At 47.8% G+C, this 17,855-nt stretch overlaps 1 protein-coding gene across 6 annotated transcripts in view; it reads left to right on the top strand.

The window, feature by feature from the left end:
• Positions 1–16,924, top strand: part of agap1 (ArfGAP with GTPase domain, ankyrin repeat and PH domain 1) — an 83,783-nt gene extending 66,859 nt beyond the window's left edge. For all 6 annotated transcript variants that reach the window (XM_057028821.1, XM_057028820.1, XM_057028819.1 and 3 more), the window contains 5 exons: positions 3,781–3,935; positions 4,436–4,526; positions 4,612–4,834; positions 13,683–13,938; positions 14,026–16,924. In XM_057028821.1, the coding sequence (XP_056884801.1) occupies positions 3,781–3,935; positions 4,436–4,526; positions 4,612–4,834; positions 13,683–13,938; positions 14,026–14,235 (935 nt within the window). In that variant the 3' untranslated portion in view covers positions 14,236–16,924. The remainder of the gene's footprint in view (positions 1–3,780; positions 3,936–4,435; positions 4,527–4,611; positions 4,835–13,682; positions 13,939–14,025) is intronic.
• Positions 16,925–17,855: the final 931 nt, after the last annotated feature.

Genomic DNA, 17,855 nt, shown 5'->3' with positions numbered 1-17,855 from the left:
ACACACACACACACGTACGCCCATGAACCAACGCCTCACACCACAGATGATAGGCGTGTATGCATGCCCCCCCTCCGCTCCCTGCATCTTGTAAATGCTGTATTTGGATTTTGCCGTTTCTGCTCTTAAAGGTTAGCGGTGTCAGAGTTCACAAATTGCCTCAGCGGCACCTTTTCTGCGAGAATGTCGCCGGCGTTCGCCGAGAGCAGTGGTTGTAATTACCTATACCGAGCCAGTAACTCGCCAAGTGTGTGTTTATACTCTTCATGCATATGTTTAGCAGCATACAAGCAGACAAATATGGGGACTATGGTATGCTGAGCTGGTAAAGATGCCTGTGCAAACACAGGAAGTGTTGGTCCTGTGTCATTTAACCCAGCTCTAATTTCAAATGATCCATTTCTGTACCTATATTTCATGCTGCTGCATTAGACTGGCTGTTCTGCCGTTAGCTTCTGAGCACAGAACCAGCTCCAGCTGGGGAAGGTTCTGAGTGGGAGGGGTCCTCTCTGACCAACCTAATGTCTGCTTCATTTTCCTCATTAGCTGCCATCAGTGTGTAGCATTTAAATCGAGAGACGGCCTTTAATCTGTGCTGAAGAGAGGCTGTGCCTTTCTGGATTGTTGGTTCCCATAATTGTCAAACAGACAAGCCCCCTCCCCTGAAAACAGAAAATCATGGGATTTTAATTACGATGGGATTCTTGCTCTTGACCCTGCAGGGCTCTGTTGACACATGATGGGTGGGCTGTTGTTCAGAGCGGCGACAAACACAATTTAGACCCACAGGCCACAGGAATAATGTGTGAAAACGATCCCTCGCTTTATGTTTTAGGCGGGAGTGTATTATTCATGCTTTCTGCCTGAAATCAATTCATCTGCCAGTTTAAAATAATCCCAGTACCACACAGAGAATTTGCTGCTGTAAACAGCTGTTTCGAGTTTCTGACGTGGCCTGAAGAGCCACGTCTTTGTCCAGGAAGTGTTTTCAGTCTTCTCAACCTGGCAGTAGAAGGGTTCCTCCGACCGTGCTCCAGCCTCGGGCCCCTTCCCCTCCATTCATACCTCTGTCCTTCCTCTGCTCAGACAAGACCATTGATTATCCAGAGCAGTGCCAGAGGGTAACTTCAGCTCCGGTGCTCTGAGACGCTCCCAATTAGCCAAATGACTGGAGTTGAGGAAGAGCAAATGGTCGTTCCCTTACGGGCGGGCCGTGACTGCTCTCTCCAGCTGATTAAACCTCTCATCTTTTCAATACTCCAAGCACACGTCAGAAAACTGCTGCTTCCAGAAACGCTCACCCGAAAGTGTCACAAGTGATTACAGATCTCTGAGCTGACATTTATGCCAACGGTGATGCGTTGAATTTCTTTTCAAGCTCATCATTCGTTCAAAAATAGTGCTCCTCTTGCTTTTGCTGAGGGTCAGGCCGAGAGAATCCTGGGAATGATCAGCCGTGCTGGAGGCCATCCTTTGGTTAAGTGGTTACCCCGGTGCCTCCCTCCCTCCCTCCACCTTTTACCTCCTCACTGAAGCTAATTGTAAACAGGAGCTGATTGTTGTCTGATCTGGTGTGGTGATGATACCGACTCTCAGCCGTGCCCCCAACTCACCTCCACTTCCCATCCATTTTGTGAGCAGTAACAGTTTCCAAATGTTCCCATGTTGACCAGAACCCCCTCACCCCCGAGGTCCAGCTGGATGAGAGGAGTTCGGCATGTCTGGGATGCTTTAATGCTTCTCCACAATCACATTTGGTGTTTTTGAAAGTTGCTAAGAATTTAGGTATTTATGTTACCAAAAAACTAGAGAGCAGAAGATTCTGTCACCCTCCTCTGTCACCTTTTCAGGTGCTTTCAGTCCCAAATATATTCTAAAAAATAAACATATTACACACACAGACTCCTGATTAACCTCCAAGGGGGGGTATTTGGGTAATAGATCCACATGTCCCCCTCCAGCAGGCCCTGATTGTAATGACTGACCTCGGTGATTCTAGTGAATGCCTGGCTTCAGGGGGCAGGGTCACAGAGGTCACGAGTGGTTGGTTTGGGAGAAAATGTTTAAATATTGAGACGCGATATACAGTGGGACCTCTACTTACGAACGTCTCTACATGCGAAATTTTCAGGTTACGAAGCGTCTCAACGGGAAAATATTTCCTCTTGTTACAAAATAAATTTCAGGATACGAAGGTCAAAATACGCTACCGCTGCTACTCGCAGCTCGCGGAGTTTAGCGAACACAAACTTGCTTGTAGCTGCTCTGCCATTGGCTATCGCCTAGCATCATCCTGTCATCCCATTGGCTAGGAGGGACGTCAATATGTACAAGTTTGTGTGTCCCAGCGTCGCCTTCGTTTAACTTTTATTTATTGTGGGTGTTTGTATGTTTGTCCATTAGACGGCGGTGTTACCACAAGTGTTAACGTTTGTTGCTAGTAATGACGGCTAATGTAAGATTAGCCTGTAATAAAGTTCATTTTGTTCCTGGAGAAGCCTTGCACTGAATTCCAACATTTATTGTGCGGTAATCTTATTGTAACATGTATTTGTTACATGTTTTGATGCATTTTTATGATTTATAAAAAAAATTAAGTCCGTATTTTGGGGGGCTTGGATTGGATTAGGGCATTTACATGGAAAACGCGTCTCTACTTACGTAATTTTCAGGTTACGAAGCAACTTCTGGAACAAATTAAATTCGTAAGTAGAGGTCCCACTGTATAAATAAATGTTAAAGTTTCGTTTAACTGTATTTCTCTTTTAGGTTTGCTCTGCTGAGAGGTGAAAAGTGAATCACAAAGCAAAACAAAAAAAAACTGAAAAGGGACATTTACATTCAAACAAGCCTGGCTAGCTGACGAAAAATTGCAACTGAATTAAGCAAGAAATTTGACAAAGAAATGGAACCAGTTTAGTGGCTTTTGTCTGCTACCAAGTATTAAGAGTGTGAGCTTGTGGCTATATGATGAAGGAATTTATGTTCAAAAGAAAGTTCCAGGAGGAGCAGTTCCCCCTCTGAAACTGATCAATAATCAGCACAGAACCCAGAACCGTATTCAGGCGCTTATTTCAACCACTTAGAAATGCCCAATATTGTTGTGTGTGGGTTCATTACAACCGGGAGACATTAAAAGTTTTCTTTGTGAATTCTCACAAGATTTGGTTGAGCTGTGTGAGAGAACAACTGAAAATCCCCCCCCCCCCCCCCCCCCCCCACACACACACACAAACACACACGGAAATGACCTGCTCTGAGCCGTCTGAGCTTTTTTTCAGATAATGGTAGCGGGCACCCGAATTATCGTCTCCTTTTATGTAGCTCTGATTCATGTGAGGTTTTGAGGTAGTAGAAGCTTCTACCTACAAAATGATGTTTGTAAGACCTTCTGAGGCGGAGTTGTAGTGAATTCTTCAGGAAAACGTGAAAGTGTTTGTTGGTGTTAAAAATACGAGAACACTTGAGGGAGTGGAAGGAGAGGGTTGAACTATCCCAGTTCAAGGACTGTTTACGGTATCATTATTGCACATAATAGCACAATTAGAATACATTTTTGATATATTGTGTGGCCTTAGCAAAACTTCAAGCACCGCACATGTTAGCTGTTTGCTAATGTTTGCCAAAACAACTGCAACAGTCTGTGGATCAGTATTGGTGGATTGGTGAGCAGTTCAGTGAATCTTATAGGGTTCGTGGTCACTGGACTGTTGAAGATGGCGGTCTGGGATGGTAGTCGGCTGGTTCGTGTTCTTACTCTTTTTCTTTTCTATCCAACAGAACAAGAGGAGAACTTTGAGTTCACCATCGTGTCGCTGACGGGGCAGACGTGGCACTTTGAAGCCACTTCATATGAGGAGCGAGACGCCTGGGTTCAGGTCATCGAGAGCCAGATCCTGGCCAGCCTGCAGTCTTGTGAGAGCAGCAAGAACAAGGTGAACAAGTGAAAGTCTGTTTCAGCACATAAAGGGAAACAAATGCCGTTGCACCACCCAACTCAGGTGATGAAGACCATGAGACTAAGATCCAATGAGATTTTTATGACTGAGAACATGCACCATGTATGGTCACATCAGTGAAAATATCACCTTTATGTTTTCCTCACACAAGCGCGTTTTCATTCGCATAATTATGGGAGTGTAATTACTGTTGCTTCAACCTCGGAGTTGCCATTTTCCACCTGCATGTTGCAGTGAGCGGTCGGCTCTCAGCCCGGCCCTGCTGTGTTGACGCCTCAGGCTCTCAGCCTTTCATTGCCACTGAAACACCGTCCACCCTCCTTCCCTCCCCCATTCCATTTGTTTGGCGTCCTATTCCTTTATTTCTCAACATTAGCAGGTTTAGGTTGAAACGGCATCACAGTGAAGCTCTGTCTTTGGTGTTCGAATAGGATTATTCTCTGCATGTTTGACCTGTGGTTGTTTTGTGTTTTCAGTCTCGCCTGACCAGCCAGACGGAGGCCATGGCTCTGCAAACCATCCGAAGTATTCGAGGAAATGGTCGTTGTGCGGACTGCGAAGCTCAGAGTGAGTTCCAAACATTTGGAAGCATTTGTTCTTCAAAACCAACAGTAATCTAAGGAATCTGACAATCCTGTGTTTTGTGTGTCAGACCCAGACTGGGCCAGTCTGAATCTCGGGGCTCTGATTTGCATCGAGTGCTCAGGTATCCACAGGAACCTTGGCACCCACCTGTCCAGAGTTCGGTCCCTGGACCTGGACGAATGGCCGCTGGAGCTCATCAAAGTCATGACAGCCATCGGCAACGAGCTCGCCAACAGCGTGTGGGAGGCCAACACACAAGGACGTCCCAAACCCGCGCCTGATGCCAGCAGGTAGGAAGCGCAGTCAGCAGTGCTGCGCGCCGCCGACAGGGGGCAGTGTTTCACCTCCTGCCTCTTTGGATGTGTTTCATATTGACAGGGCTGCCTTCAAACCTGTGTTCCTGTCTGTGTTGGACCACAGGGGATAGTAACAAATGGGTGAACTTTAGCGTAACGTTGGTGTTGATCAGTGTGTACCTGCGTGTTAACGATGCGTGTGTATGTTTGTAATTATTGGGCACCGTGTCTCCGGGAAGCCAGCCGCCATCGTAACAAATTAGAGCTGACTGCCAACTGCATAAAGATCGACTTCCCCGTCCTCCCCCTCGCACTCACCGCCCCCCTCAAAGCCCATTCGTCAACAGAAGCACCTTATAATTACTCCCCACATGACCCCCCCTCCCCTCAAGCACACACTCACATGCACAAAAAAACAAGGGTGCGTACAATTTAAAATAAACCAAGTGAAGCTTTTGGAAACTGATTTGTGCTTTAACGTCGTTTTTTTTTTTTAGCAAAAGAAACAAAATTAATTCCTAATATGTGTTTCATGAAGGAAAGGAAGCTAAAAACTAAAATCTGCAGAGAACTCACAGACGGTCACTTTAAAATGAAAAGCTGGGTTCAGTGGTTTCACGTGTGATATTATTATATGGAGCAGTGAAGGCACATAAAGAGAGACCCTCTCTGCAGCGGTGCGGTGAGGCTCCACACACACACACACACACACACACTCTCTGAAGGGATCTGAGTATTGACGTGCCATTAGCCCTCCTCCATCAGAGCAGTAATGCTTTTATTGTTGCTCATGTTCCTATTTATTTATGAATCTGAAGCGTGTTTCCCCTGAAGAGATTAGAGGAGGAGGTCAATATTATCTCAATTAACCCTCAACGCTCCACTGCAGCTCCATCTCCCCTCACCCCCCCCATCCCATCAATAGTATTTATCAGTCCATTCCTTAAGTGGCTCTCTGCCGCTCACATTCACAAATCTCTCCTTTTTCCTCTTCAGCATCTGTCTGTTTTTCCACGGCTGCATCAGAAAATGTGCAGAATACAGAAGAAATGATCGTGCATTCAGCTACGTGTGAACCGCTTCCTGTTACTGATCTGTGAAATAAGAGCAGCAGCTTGTAGCCGAGCCTTCTCTTTCCTGTGTTTTGGCCCAACTCTTCACCTCAAGCACGCCGGTCGACAACGTGCCGTGAGGGCGTGTGGCGTTTTTATGACAGCTTTATGGAGCCAGTGGCAGTCTATAAAGTGAAATGTAGACGCTGCAGCGGTGAGGTTACTTTCTGTCACTTTTATTACAACTCAAACTGAGAGACGCCAACAGGTACCCAAAGATATGAAGGTTAAATACACCCGACCACATTTAGTCCTGCCAATCAGCGCTGTTCCTGATGTTTAAGTAAGAATCAGCGATGTCTGTTTGCAGCATGTTTTGGGACTGTTAACCATGTTAACCATGAGCTGTGATAGAAGCTCCCATTAGAGCTATAAAGGAAGGTTGAAGCATTGGACACCGCCGACGTACGGCTTTGTCCAGGCAGCAGGAGAGAGAGGGGAGGGGGGTGTCTGATGAATGAAAAAAACCTTCCCCTCGTGGTCTCTCAAGTGAGTAATAGAGGCCGAAATTTCATTTTGCAAGTGGCTGATTTAATGATCCAAAGGGTAATTAATGGCCTGATTATCTTAATGTTAAATATGGCCAGCAGCAATTACACTGACCTCCTGTCTGTCAAGGTCTGGCCCCCCACCCCGCCCCTCAATTAGGTCCTGTTTGGAGGTTTGAGAAGGAGAGAGTGAGACAGGAATGAGAGAAGGGACGACAGAAAGGGACAATGAACTATTGACAAAAAGGAGCAGAAAGAAATGGAGTCGGACAAAAAAGGTGGGTTCATACAGCCGCAGTGTTTAACGTGTCTGCCCCCCCCCCTTCCTCCACTCTGCTGTTGACTTCCCAGTCAGACCAGAGGGAGGAATTATGTTCGGAGAGATCACACCTCACCTCCACGGTTCCGCCCCATCCCGTGAGATATGTGACAGGGCCAAGCGCCGCCATCCCCAACTGTTGTCATCATCTCTTTATCTCCCCCTTTCCTTCGCGCCCCCCCCACACATCTGCCTGCAGCCACGGACGGTCCAGGTCTCGTTAATGTCAGACTTTCAGCGAGGATGAGGAACAGATACTGTCTGCGCTAATCGTCTCAGGTCTGCGGATCATTGCGGCGCGCATGCTGTCGTGCCGCCCCTGCTCACCGCGTCCATGCTTTATTCTGAGGACGGATACTTCCTGACAAGCTAGCCGAGCTATGAAGCACACGGGCCAGCTAGTTAAACACATGCCAGAGGAATTTTCCTGTCTGGTACAAACCACAAAAAGACGTAGCCATCATCTAAACGTTCCCATTAACCCCTGGCTGCCTGCGGTCAGCCGTCATCACCTCAGCTGGCACGGTAGGCCGGTGCCGCACCCCAGCTGATGCCACAGCTGAAGGGGCTGCTAAGTTTGGGAACGCCACCCACCACAGTGGAGCCACAGGGACACGGCGATCCAGGCAGTGGCGCCGCGCCCTCGGCCCGTGGTTGTTGGCGCCACAGCATCATTGTTTTAATAACGTGTCGAGTGGCGCCTGGACACCAGCACCCAGGGCCCTCTCAGGCTCCCTTTGACGCAGTGTGTTAGTGGTCCTGAGCAGACAGCAAGTGACAGTGCCGCTAATCCGGCCTCCTGGCCATCAGACTGAGGAGGTGGTTGGCGGCCATGTGCCTGCGTCCCCTGGGCTCCCCGTGTCCTCGTCCTCCCACCCTCGTCTCATGCAAGTTGCCGACCTTTGGCAGTCTGTCGCAGAAGGTCAGCATCTTGGCCCGTGTGTGTAGCCACAATCATCAGTGCAGGCTATAATCCGCCGGGGCTCAGGTTAGGATTCAGTAAAGGTTTATATATATATTATTCTTGTCCAGGTTTTGTATTTTAGAAGTTGCCGTTTGATCGTGAGAATTGATGAATAATACCTGAATCTGTGCGGTTAATAAAATCCTTTGTTACCTCCATAAAAATCCACAGATGTTAATGAGCTTGTCAGTAGAATTTAGTAGGTTTTATTGCCCGAGCAGGATTCTGGATGACAGGGTCAATATGAACAATAGGAGGAGGTAAAGATGCTGATACTGGGGCCTCACCTTAATTAGACAGCAGAATGATGAGCCCACGCCGTGGCGGCTAACGGATGAGCCGCGTGGCGTTTCGCAGCGCCACCGCACCACACACTTAACAGCAGGCCCCACAAGACGAATGGAGGGCTAGTAATAATTCAGCAGCAGGTCTGTCTGCGCTGGGTACCGGGGGGTGAAAGAATAAGGGCTCTTTATGGGAACAGATTAGTCTTGTTCTCCCTAAAGAAAAGGCCAGCGCTAACAGATTTAAAATTAGACCGGTGGCTTTTAATCTGGGCTGGGGTGCAGGTGCGGCGGCCGCCCCGGCACAGCGACGGGATTGGGCTCGGGGGACCAGATGGGGAAACGGGGGAAAGGAGGCGGGCAGCCGGGGCCCATATCACAAGATAATTGCCCCCCAGGGTCAGAGACAATAGTGAGGGGGTACAAGAAGGTACCGCATCCACAAACCCCATAAAAACTCCACCTGAAATTATTCACAGACCCCTCCCCTCTGGATTCCCTGATCATAGCACAGATCGGGCTGGCGTGATTGGAAGCAGACACACGCCACCTCACATCGGGAGGAAATGAGGTTGATACGGACGCTTGGTGGACCGCTGCCCCGGAAACAAGAACACAAACAGACGGACGGTTTCAGGGTTTTGTTTTGGTCACAAAGAGTGTGACTTCATCTCTTCAGAGCTTTAAAATCCTCCTTTTCATAACGTGCACCCCGACGTACAGGGACAGTGGCGATTCTATCATTTGCCACAGATGTAGGCAAAGTTTCATGAATGTTTGCTCTTCAAGTCAAATTGCAGGTGATCACACAAAGGACGCTCTTTAATTTAATCTCTAATTAGCTGAAATATGAGCACGAATGTCAACTTCTTCAGTCGGTGTGAGGTCAAAGGTTTGTTTTCTGGATTATAGTGAGTCAAAACACTCGGAGGGCTTAATTCCCGTGAACAGATATTTACAAATATAGTTTTTTTTCTCTTCCCCACGTGTGTGTGTTTGTGCGTTGTCCTGTGTGTCGATCTTGTGATCCAGTAAGTGTGTTTCATCTCTGTCGCTTAACTAGCTGATTCCGCCCGCCATCATCTCTGCGCCATTATCTACAGCCCCTGCTGATAGGAGCCGGCCCCACGGCCTGCATTTTAAACAGCACACACACACACACACACACACACACACACAGCTGAGCATCCTGACAGGCAGGGCCAGTGTAAACGTTGGAAAATAATTGGCCCCTATATTCTAATTCATCTGTAAAAGGGAGGCCTTGATTAAATTAGTCCTAATAGACATTATTTTGTACATGACTGCCTCGCCGCCGCTCGTAACCTCGTCCCCCAGCTCGCCTAACAAGCCCTCCAATTTACTATTGACATTAAGCCGGCTGACATGGGCCAATCACAGAGCCATTCATCGTTTGTCATCATGGAGGGGTTATGCTAATGTGAGCTAAAAGCACAAACTAAATGCACATTCTTTATGCCTGAGTCATCAGATTAACCTCGCCGTCCTCAGCTCGCGTCCCCCTCCTTTTTTATAATGAAGAAATAAATAACACTCTCCACATGCGTGACTCCATCCCGCCGCTCTCGCTCGCCGTCCTCCGCTCTGCTCCTGCCTCCTGTGGGGGCCGGCTCCTGGAGCAGAAATGAATCTCCACGCCGGCGGTCAGAGTCACCCTCCTCACCCTCCTCACCCTCCTCACCCTCACACCCACCCACCCCCTGGCTAATTGGCTCATTCGGCAAATTGCTCATACAAGAAAGAAAAGGAGGAAAAATTCGAGTTCTGCTCGTGCTGTTAATACATTTGGACTGAATGGGTTCAGAGCGACTCCCGTCCAGCCGGTAAACATTCCAAACCTCCTCCTCTTTGTCCTCTCAGGAATTCCGTCAGTTCAGCCAGTCTTTCCCGCATTTCCACCTTTCCCTATCTGATACCCAGCTGGCGGTGTGGGCTCACTCCCGGGGCGACCCAGTTGGGCTCAGAAGCACCGGGACAGACTCTCGCCATGAGCGCGACAACATGATATGAGGCGTGAGCGGTCCCCAGGGAATACGGCGGGAGCGCTGGGATTCCTGATCCGACATGAAGACACTTAATTATCAGTTCAATTATCAGAACGTGACCTCTTCCCTGTGCTCCCCTGTTTGATCATTAAGTCTCCTTCAAGGCTGCAGCTTAGCGACGGTGGGATGCTTTTTTCGTCCTCCGCTTTTTCACATTTCTTCTTTGTATCCCGGTTTCCTCTGCATTCCCACCTCTCTTTCTTCGCGTCCTCCCCCTTTCCACTCTTTTTTTGTATTTGTGTGGCATCACTGGAGCATTGCGTTTCAGCCCAGAGATCCGCTGCTCTGCGGTTTGGCCCATTTCTCTTCCTTCACTCCTTCTTTCCTCATTTGCATTGTCTCTCACTTTCTTTAATTCCCTGTCCGTTTTAACCCCTCCATCTCCGTCCGACTCTGCCCCCCCACCGCCTTACCCAGACCTTTCTCAGCCCACCACCCTCCCTTTAATTATCTGTGCCTATCCAAGGGCAGCTAATGACCTGCTCGGAAAGGCTAATTGATTTCAGCCTTTTCCTCCTCTTCTTCCTTTCCGTCTTTTCCTTCCTGTTTTCGGATACAGCTGATCTGGAGGAATTTTAAGAGTCGATTTAGGGCTGAATTTTGCCCCTCACCTTGTTCAGAACCCTTTGTGCGACAATGATTCCTACATTAGCTCGTGCAGTTAGCTGATGCTCTTATCCGCACTCTATCTATCTATTAATCTATTAATTAGAAGGCTAATTAGGCCCAAAGAGAAGTCACTGACACCGTGTCAGTCTTAACCCCGTTTCTTTACCGCTCATTACCTCTCTCTCTCTCTCACACACACACACACACACACACACACACACACACACACACACACACACAGAGTCTTTAATTAATGATGGGCTTTAAAAAGGCTGTGCTAGCTCATATATCAGCTCCGAACCATGAATACAACTTTTTGGTCTTTTATTTTGTGAAACTTTCTTCAATTTCAGCTTTACGTGTAAATATCAGTGTTTGATGTTTTAACACATTAAACTGATAACTAGTAAAGTAATCAAAGCCTAAACTGGAACTATGTGGCAGGAAATAAATCAGTGTATATTTAAACAAACAAAAACATTGTGCTGGGAAATATTCATTTGTTGTGTTTAATAGTAACGATGAAAATTAGGATAAAACCTTTTAGTCTCCTTAAAGGCTGCAAAACCTCCCTTAACTCCTCGATCAGTGGGAAACATGCTAAAGTATATGAGTGTGATGTCACATATATGAGCCTCAAGGTCTTAAACTTTGTGGTATGATAAACGATCCTGATCTTTTAATTTGAACAGAAACCCAGCAGAGCTGGAGGTCATCATGATCATTAACATGGTGTGAATATCAGGGCGTATGCCGGCTTTTAGCTCTGCGTCCCTGCTCTGTTTTGGGGTCACGGGTTGATGATTCCTTTAAACACACAGTAAAGGCAGAGCAGCTGGTGGGACATCCAGTGTTGGTCACAGTTTAGCGCCAACACCCCCGGGCTTTGGGTGGAGAGGAAACTGTGTATGTAAACACCATCGTTGAAAGAAACCGCTGAGGAGGAACGTATACACACACACACACACACACACACACCAAAAGTAAACGCATGCACAATGCAGGGTATATGAGCTCAAACAACAGGCAGGAAATCAGAAGTGCAGTGGGCCAAGTGTTCCTCCCTGGGGGACTCCAAACAGAATCACATTCCACCCCAGCGTTTCCTACAGCAACTCGAAAACCCAAGCTGATATAGCTGTCAATCAACAGGTCGGATGAGCAATCGTTGGCTGTTGAGCAGATCCCCAAGTCAAACTCATGCTCCAAAACTCAGATTTAATTCCACTGAATATTATATATATATATATACACAGTATATATATATATATATATATATATATATAAAGATACGTCCTAATCTGCTCTTTAACGAGAGGTCTAACAGTGAAACAGCAAGAGTGTGTGTGTGTGTGTGTGTGTGTGTGTGTGTGTGTGTGTGTGTGTTCCCTCTGACTGGTGTAATTTTATCATTTCATTTAATGGACTGAAACACACATCATAACCCCACTGGGCTTTTTGTGTGTGTGTGTGTGTGTGTGTGTGTGTGTTGTGTGTGTGTGTGTGTGTGTGTGTGTGTGTGTCTTCCTGTCACAAACCATCTCACCCAGGCTCATGTTTAATTATCTACCCAGCATGCCTTGGTGCCGGAGCACAGCGCGTCGTCTAATGGGATGTGAAAGGCGACACGCACACACAGATTAACACAGGAAATATGAGTGCGTGTTCTGTTGACACATGCTAACACATAGTATCACGTGCGCACACACGCACACACACACTGCGTGGTTAATTAGTGCAATTAGCCTCTCCACTGTCCAGAGATGTGTTCTCAGGACTCATTAGCTCATGATGATGTTTACCACAACACAATAAACACACACCAACGTGACAACAATCTCCACGAACACACAACAACCTAGGAATAAAACACGCAATTAAACACACAGCAGAATGAAAACACATCAGACACACGCCATCGGCACAGAAAAACACAACCAGGTTTTGAAATTGACTCTTGATAAAAACTGTCTGGCCAAAAGTCTGTGGACACCTCAGACTGTGAGGGACACACACACACTCACACACACACACACACACACTCACACATGCACTTGTGCCCTTAGCAACTCCACTAGATGGGGAAGGCATGCGTTTCCTGGGTCCAGTGGCCTCACATTTCCTCTGTGTCCTCTGGGGGACGGAAGGCCAGAACCCTGCTGAGAACTCTGTCTCTGCTCCACACACACAGCAACACCTCCAGGCTTTGTCCAGGGGCTGTCAGCCGTACTTTAGTGCCCAGCCTCCCTACTCTCTCTGGGCCGGGGCAGGAAGGAAACACCCCCGGGACATTCCGTGATGCTAGCCACTGGCCACACCCCCAAACAAACACACACACACACACACACGGGCGGTTAATGAGATTCTGTCTCACGCCAGACAAACTTTCTGTTGTTGGTGTCTCCTCAGATCATCTAAAACTGCAGTTTTTTTTCACTTTAATTGACATTAATTGATAAATAGATGAGCGATCAGGTGTGACAGCGATACCATCATAGGACCATTGTTAACACTCCTTAGAGAGGAGACGGTTTCCTTCCGAGGGACCGACTGGTGTCCATCTTTAAATCATCTGGAGCTCCACAGCATCAGCCTGTGGGGTCGTCCCCCTGCTCCTGGAGGAGGTGTAGTTGTTGCGTGATGGAGGGGCACAGTAATGGGGGGGACAGCTCTGTGTCCCCTCCCTGGAGCCGTCGCCGGTCCCTCTCCTGAGCTGGGACTAATCCCAGCGGGCTGAATGAGCCGTTGTTTACACGGAGGGATTTGTGTGGAGATTAGAGTGATGGGCGCCGCGGATTAGCCAGATTAACAGTTCATGACACTCAATTGAAGAACAATGTGTCCACATGCCCTCACCCCTCAAATCCCCCCCCCCGCGTCCCCCCCTGCGTCTTATTTTACTCAACCTGAGACACATTTAAATATTTAACCGTCCGCCGCCATTGTTGTGGCTGGTATCCACGGCGATGGACCACACTAATCGTGTCTTCTGTCCGCCAGGGAGGAGCGAGAACGCTGGATCCGAGCGAAGTACGAGCAGCGCCTCTTCCTGGCGTCGTTGCCCGGCGCCGACCTGTCGCTGGGCCAGCAGCTGCTGAGGTCAACCGCCGAGGAGGACCTGCGGGCCGTCGTCCTGCTCCTCGCCCACGGCAACCGGCAGCAGGTCAACGAGACGTGCGGGGAGGCCGACGGGCGCAACGCGCTCCACCTGGCCTGCCGCAAAGGCAACGTGGTGGTGACGCAGCTCCTCATCTGGGTACGAGCTGATCGCTCCCTTCACGTTTCTGAGCCACGATGAAAGTTTGTTCCTCATTAATCCTCCCGTTTGCTTGCTGCCCCCCAGTACGGCGTGGACCTTTTGGCGAGGGACGTCCACGGCAACAGCGCGATGGCCTACGCCCGACAGGCCAGCAGCCAGGAGTGCGTGGACACTCTGGCTCAGTACGGCTGTCCGGACGAGCGCTACCCGCTCATGGCCACGCCCAACCTCTCACGCCGCAACACCAACCGCAACAACAGCTGCAGCAGCATCGGGAGCGCCGCGCTCATATGACCAGCCTCGCCGCCAACTCCGGACCCTTCGGGACTGAACAGAAGCACAGTTTGGGAAAGGCTGGATTGTACTGGGAACCACTATCCGTCGTGAACATAAACCCCGCCCACTTGAACGGGACGTTGGGAAACGGCTGACGCAGGAGAGCCGAGGAAGGCCGAAGGTCGTACCTCATCACGCGGCTAACACTACGACCCACGGCCAACCAGGCGCTTCAGGAAAGGCAAAACATATCGAAGAAAAGCATCATCATGAAGGAAAGGGGGAGGAGCCTATGCGCCTGACGCCATCGGAGGCGTCCCACCTCCTCACATGGATTTTTTTTTTTTCTTTTTTACTGGATTCTGTAAAATTTTACACATTTTATTGTGAAAAAAACTTGTGTGGAAAGAAAAAAATGTTGTTTGCATGTCCCTCGTTAATTTAAGGCATTTTTCCAGGATGGCGTCTCCTCCGCTGGACCAGCTGTCAGACGCAGGGAAGGATTTTCATTGTTTCGGGTGTATAAAGTAATTGAATATACACATTTTTTTTCCAGGCTCAGGGACCGGAAACTGTCTAAACGCTCCCGTGTCTCGTCCCAGAATTCCTCACCCAGTGTTCGAGTGAGTCTGTAAACCGAGTTTGACCAACAGTTTCAGGTCTGAGAGCCTGAAACAATCTGGATCAGTCTGGTGTAATCCGGCATGTCTGTCCATATCTAAGATGACTGAAGCCTTAGCATCTTTGACGTACGTTAGATGGACAATTTTAACCTTTCCTGGCGTGGAAGTGTTTATTTTAATGTGTCAGAAAATGGAACCGATGCGGAAGCAGCTAACAGGTAGCTAAAAGGGAACAACGCGCCGCTACAAAGGTGTGACCGAGGGAGCGGGAGCACGACCCCCAACATCTCGACTGACCTTTACACCCTATCGCATTTGTACATACGTGAGGTCGTTTTCATGTTTTTGTGTTCAAACTGGGACGACATCTCGGACCTCCCGGCGGCCTCTGTGGTCCGTCCGATCCGACGGTCCCTGAGGTCGTCGGTCAGTCACAGAAGGGCTTCTTCCTCGTCTCTGGTCTGCAGGTGTCACCTTGTAAATAATCCTGCTGTGGCCGCATGAACATTGACCACAGCAAGGTTCCTTCTGACCCGGGTCATAGAGCAGAGGATCGCAACAATCCAGGGCAGGAACTGAAGCATTATGGGTAACCAGGTGGATAGACCAGTGGCTTATTGGCTCAGAGAAGAAAATGTTACAGTGGACATGCGGACGATTTCAGGATGACCTCAGCCTTCGTCTCATTTCATGTCCTCTCTCTTTATTGACAACGGAGCTGCTGGGAACCACTGGTCCGGTTTTTTAAGGGTTCATTTGCCACCGCGGTCTTGTTTTTGTAGCTGCTGTGACAAACTGTCGAAGGTCGTCGGGGAAAGGAGCTGCTCGGTCGTATTTTTGCAAATTTCTGGCCGCTCGTGTGGTCGTCGTTGCTCTTTCATCGCAAGCGTCGACCGGACTGTATCCAAGCAATATTCTCGAGGACGCCTCTGTAACCACGACACTGTAAATTCGTTCTGTATTCTTGTTAAATTAAACTTCGGACAGGAAAAACTGTAAAATGATCTGCTGCCACCGTTGCGTTCTGTTTGTGGTGCCATGGCCGAGTCCCCTGGTGGTGCCGTTAAAACGCCAGAAAATGCTGAATTACGTCGTCTGACCGAAGCTTTTTGACCTTTTTTTTTTATATTTGACTCCGCCCTCGTCTGTCCCGTATCTGGACAGGTCAAACACGTCCTTTTATTTATGACAAAAATGCACTAGAAGATTCAGTCCAGCTAACTCGTGTCACTACATTTTCCTTTTCTTCGGACATAAAATGTCGGATGTAAATTCCTCCGGCTGCTGACAGCAAATTTGCACCGAAATCAACACTAAAATCGCAGCTATGTCAGTTTCGTGCAAACCGATCAGTAATCCAGGAGCAAAATTCGATTTTCCATTTTCCATCTAGTGGTCAGTTTGCAAAAAGATGCTAATTTAAAGAAGCAGACTGCCGAGTCATCCAGTAACCTTTGTCTGTGTGTTGTGGTCAAAACTAAATTATGTAAATGCTCACTTTTGTTTTTTCAGTGTGTTTTGATAAGAAACTGTCCTATGATGCTACTGCTAACACCCCCGTTTGCTCTAGTTGCTGCTAGCAGTAAGTTAGCGAAGCTCACTTAACGGGTAAAAGCACTGTGCAATGTTTTCTCGTGATGTTCGCACAGCTGTAGGAACTGAGTGCAACCGAAGCTGCCTGCTTGTAGATAAACGTGCTTTGGAAAAGGAGTAAAACTTCGGGGAGGGTTGTGTTTGCGCTCGATGCTCATGACCACCTGTACATAAACAACAATCAATGACTCTGTAAGTCAACAGTTCAGGTTTGAGTCCATATTTAAGCTTTTACTCACGGGCCGGTGCAGGAGACTCCGCCCCCTCAAACCTGGTCCTTCTTTTCTCTGACCTCTCCAGTTCATATGAAAATTTGATTTACCATCCCGACATATTATTGTCCTTGTTGTTATTCTAATTATTGTTATTATTATTGTTGTTGAGGAATTTTTTGTCAGCTGTACAGAACTGTTGTTGACAACTTTTACTTCATACAGAGTCTTCTACTGTAATGTGTCTCTTCCAATAAAGATGAGAATAATGCTTCGTAACATCCAGCTTTGTTTTTTTTTCACAGATTTTTTTTTTTAAATGAGAGCAAATTTTAGCATCACCTGACGGCGGGGTCAAAGCTCAAGCTTGTTTCCTACAAGTGTGTGTTGACAGTTTGTGATGTGGAAGGTGGGCGTCTGTCACATTAGGAGCTGACGCGTGAACATTATCAGTTTTCCTAAAACCCACGAAGGGACCGAAACCCGACGGGCCGATCCCCCGGGGGCTCATTTATCAGCCGAGCAGCCTGGTTACAGTTTCTAGAGGAAGCCATTCAGTTCCTGCTGCAGGTCAGGCTTCAGCTGACCTCCTGAGACCCTATTTATCCGTTTTATTTTTCTTTCAAGTCTAAAATAATGAGTCACGTTTCAGACGTTGGCTGGAGAAGACAGGAAGTGACACCCAAAATTTGTAATTTCCTCTCCTTCAAATGAAAATTGCCTTCAATCTGAAGTCGCTGAATCTGACAAAAGGCCAGTAAAAAAAATAGGGGGAAAATTATTTTTAAAAAGATCTGGGTTGTTGTCTTTTTTTAATGTATGCATTTATTTTGTTTACAAAGAAATCATCAAAGTGACCGCTCGGTAATTAATTAATTAATTAAACACAACACCGGTTTTATTTTGGAATGAAATAAATCAGAGACATTTGCTGCTTCTCCCACCTCGCAACGTTTTAAAAGAAGAATTGATCATCTCATTATCGACGAGGGCAGAAACTTCAGGCAACCTTCAAATGTATCTTCGTTTGAGAGATTTGTGATTCTGCGTTATTGATCAGCGCTCTCTCCAGGGGGCGTGGCCTAATCACCTGCCGAACCTGATCAAACAGCCCAGTTTTGTTGGTTCGTCACCATTAAAAATGCGTCCGACCACTTTTTAGATGAAGTGTGAGTTTGATTTAAAGTTGCCCGACTGCCTTTAACTTCTC

This window comes from Takifugu flavidus, chromosome 3, assembly GCF_003711565.1.
Source record: "Takifugu flavidus isolate HTHZ2018 chromosome 3, ASM371156v2, whole genome shotgun sequence".
Lineage (NCBI taxonomy): Eukaryota > Metazoa > Chordata > Actinopteri > Tetraodontiformes > Tetraodontidae > Takifugu > Takifugu flavidus.
Note: the sequence above shows the minus strand (reverse complement) of the source record. Positions and strands in the feature narration are given on the sequence as shown.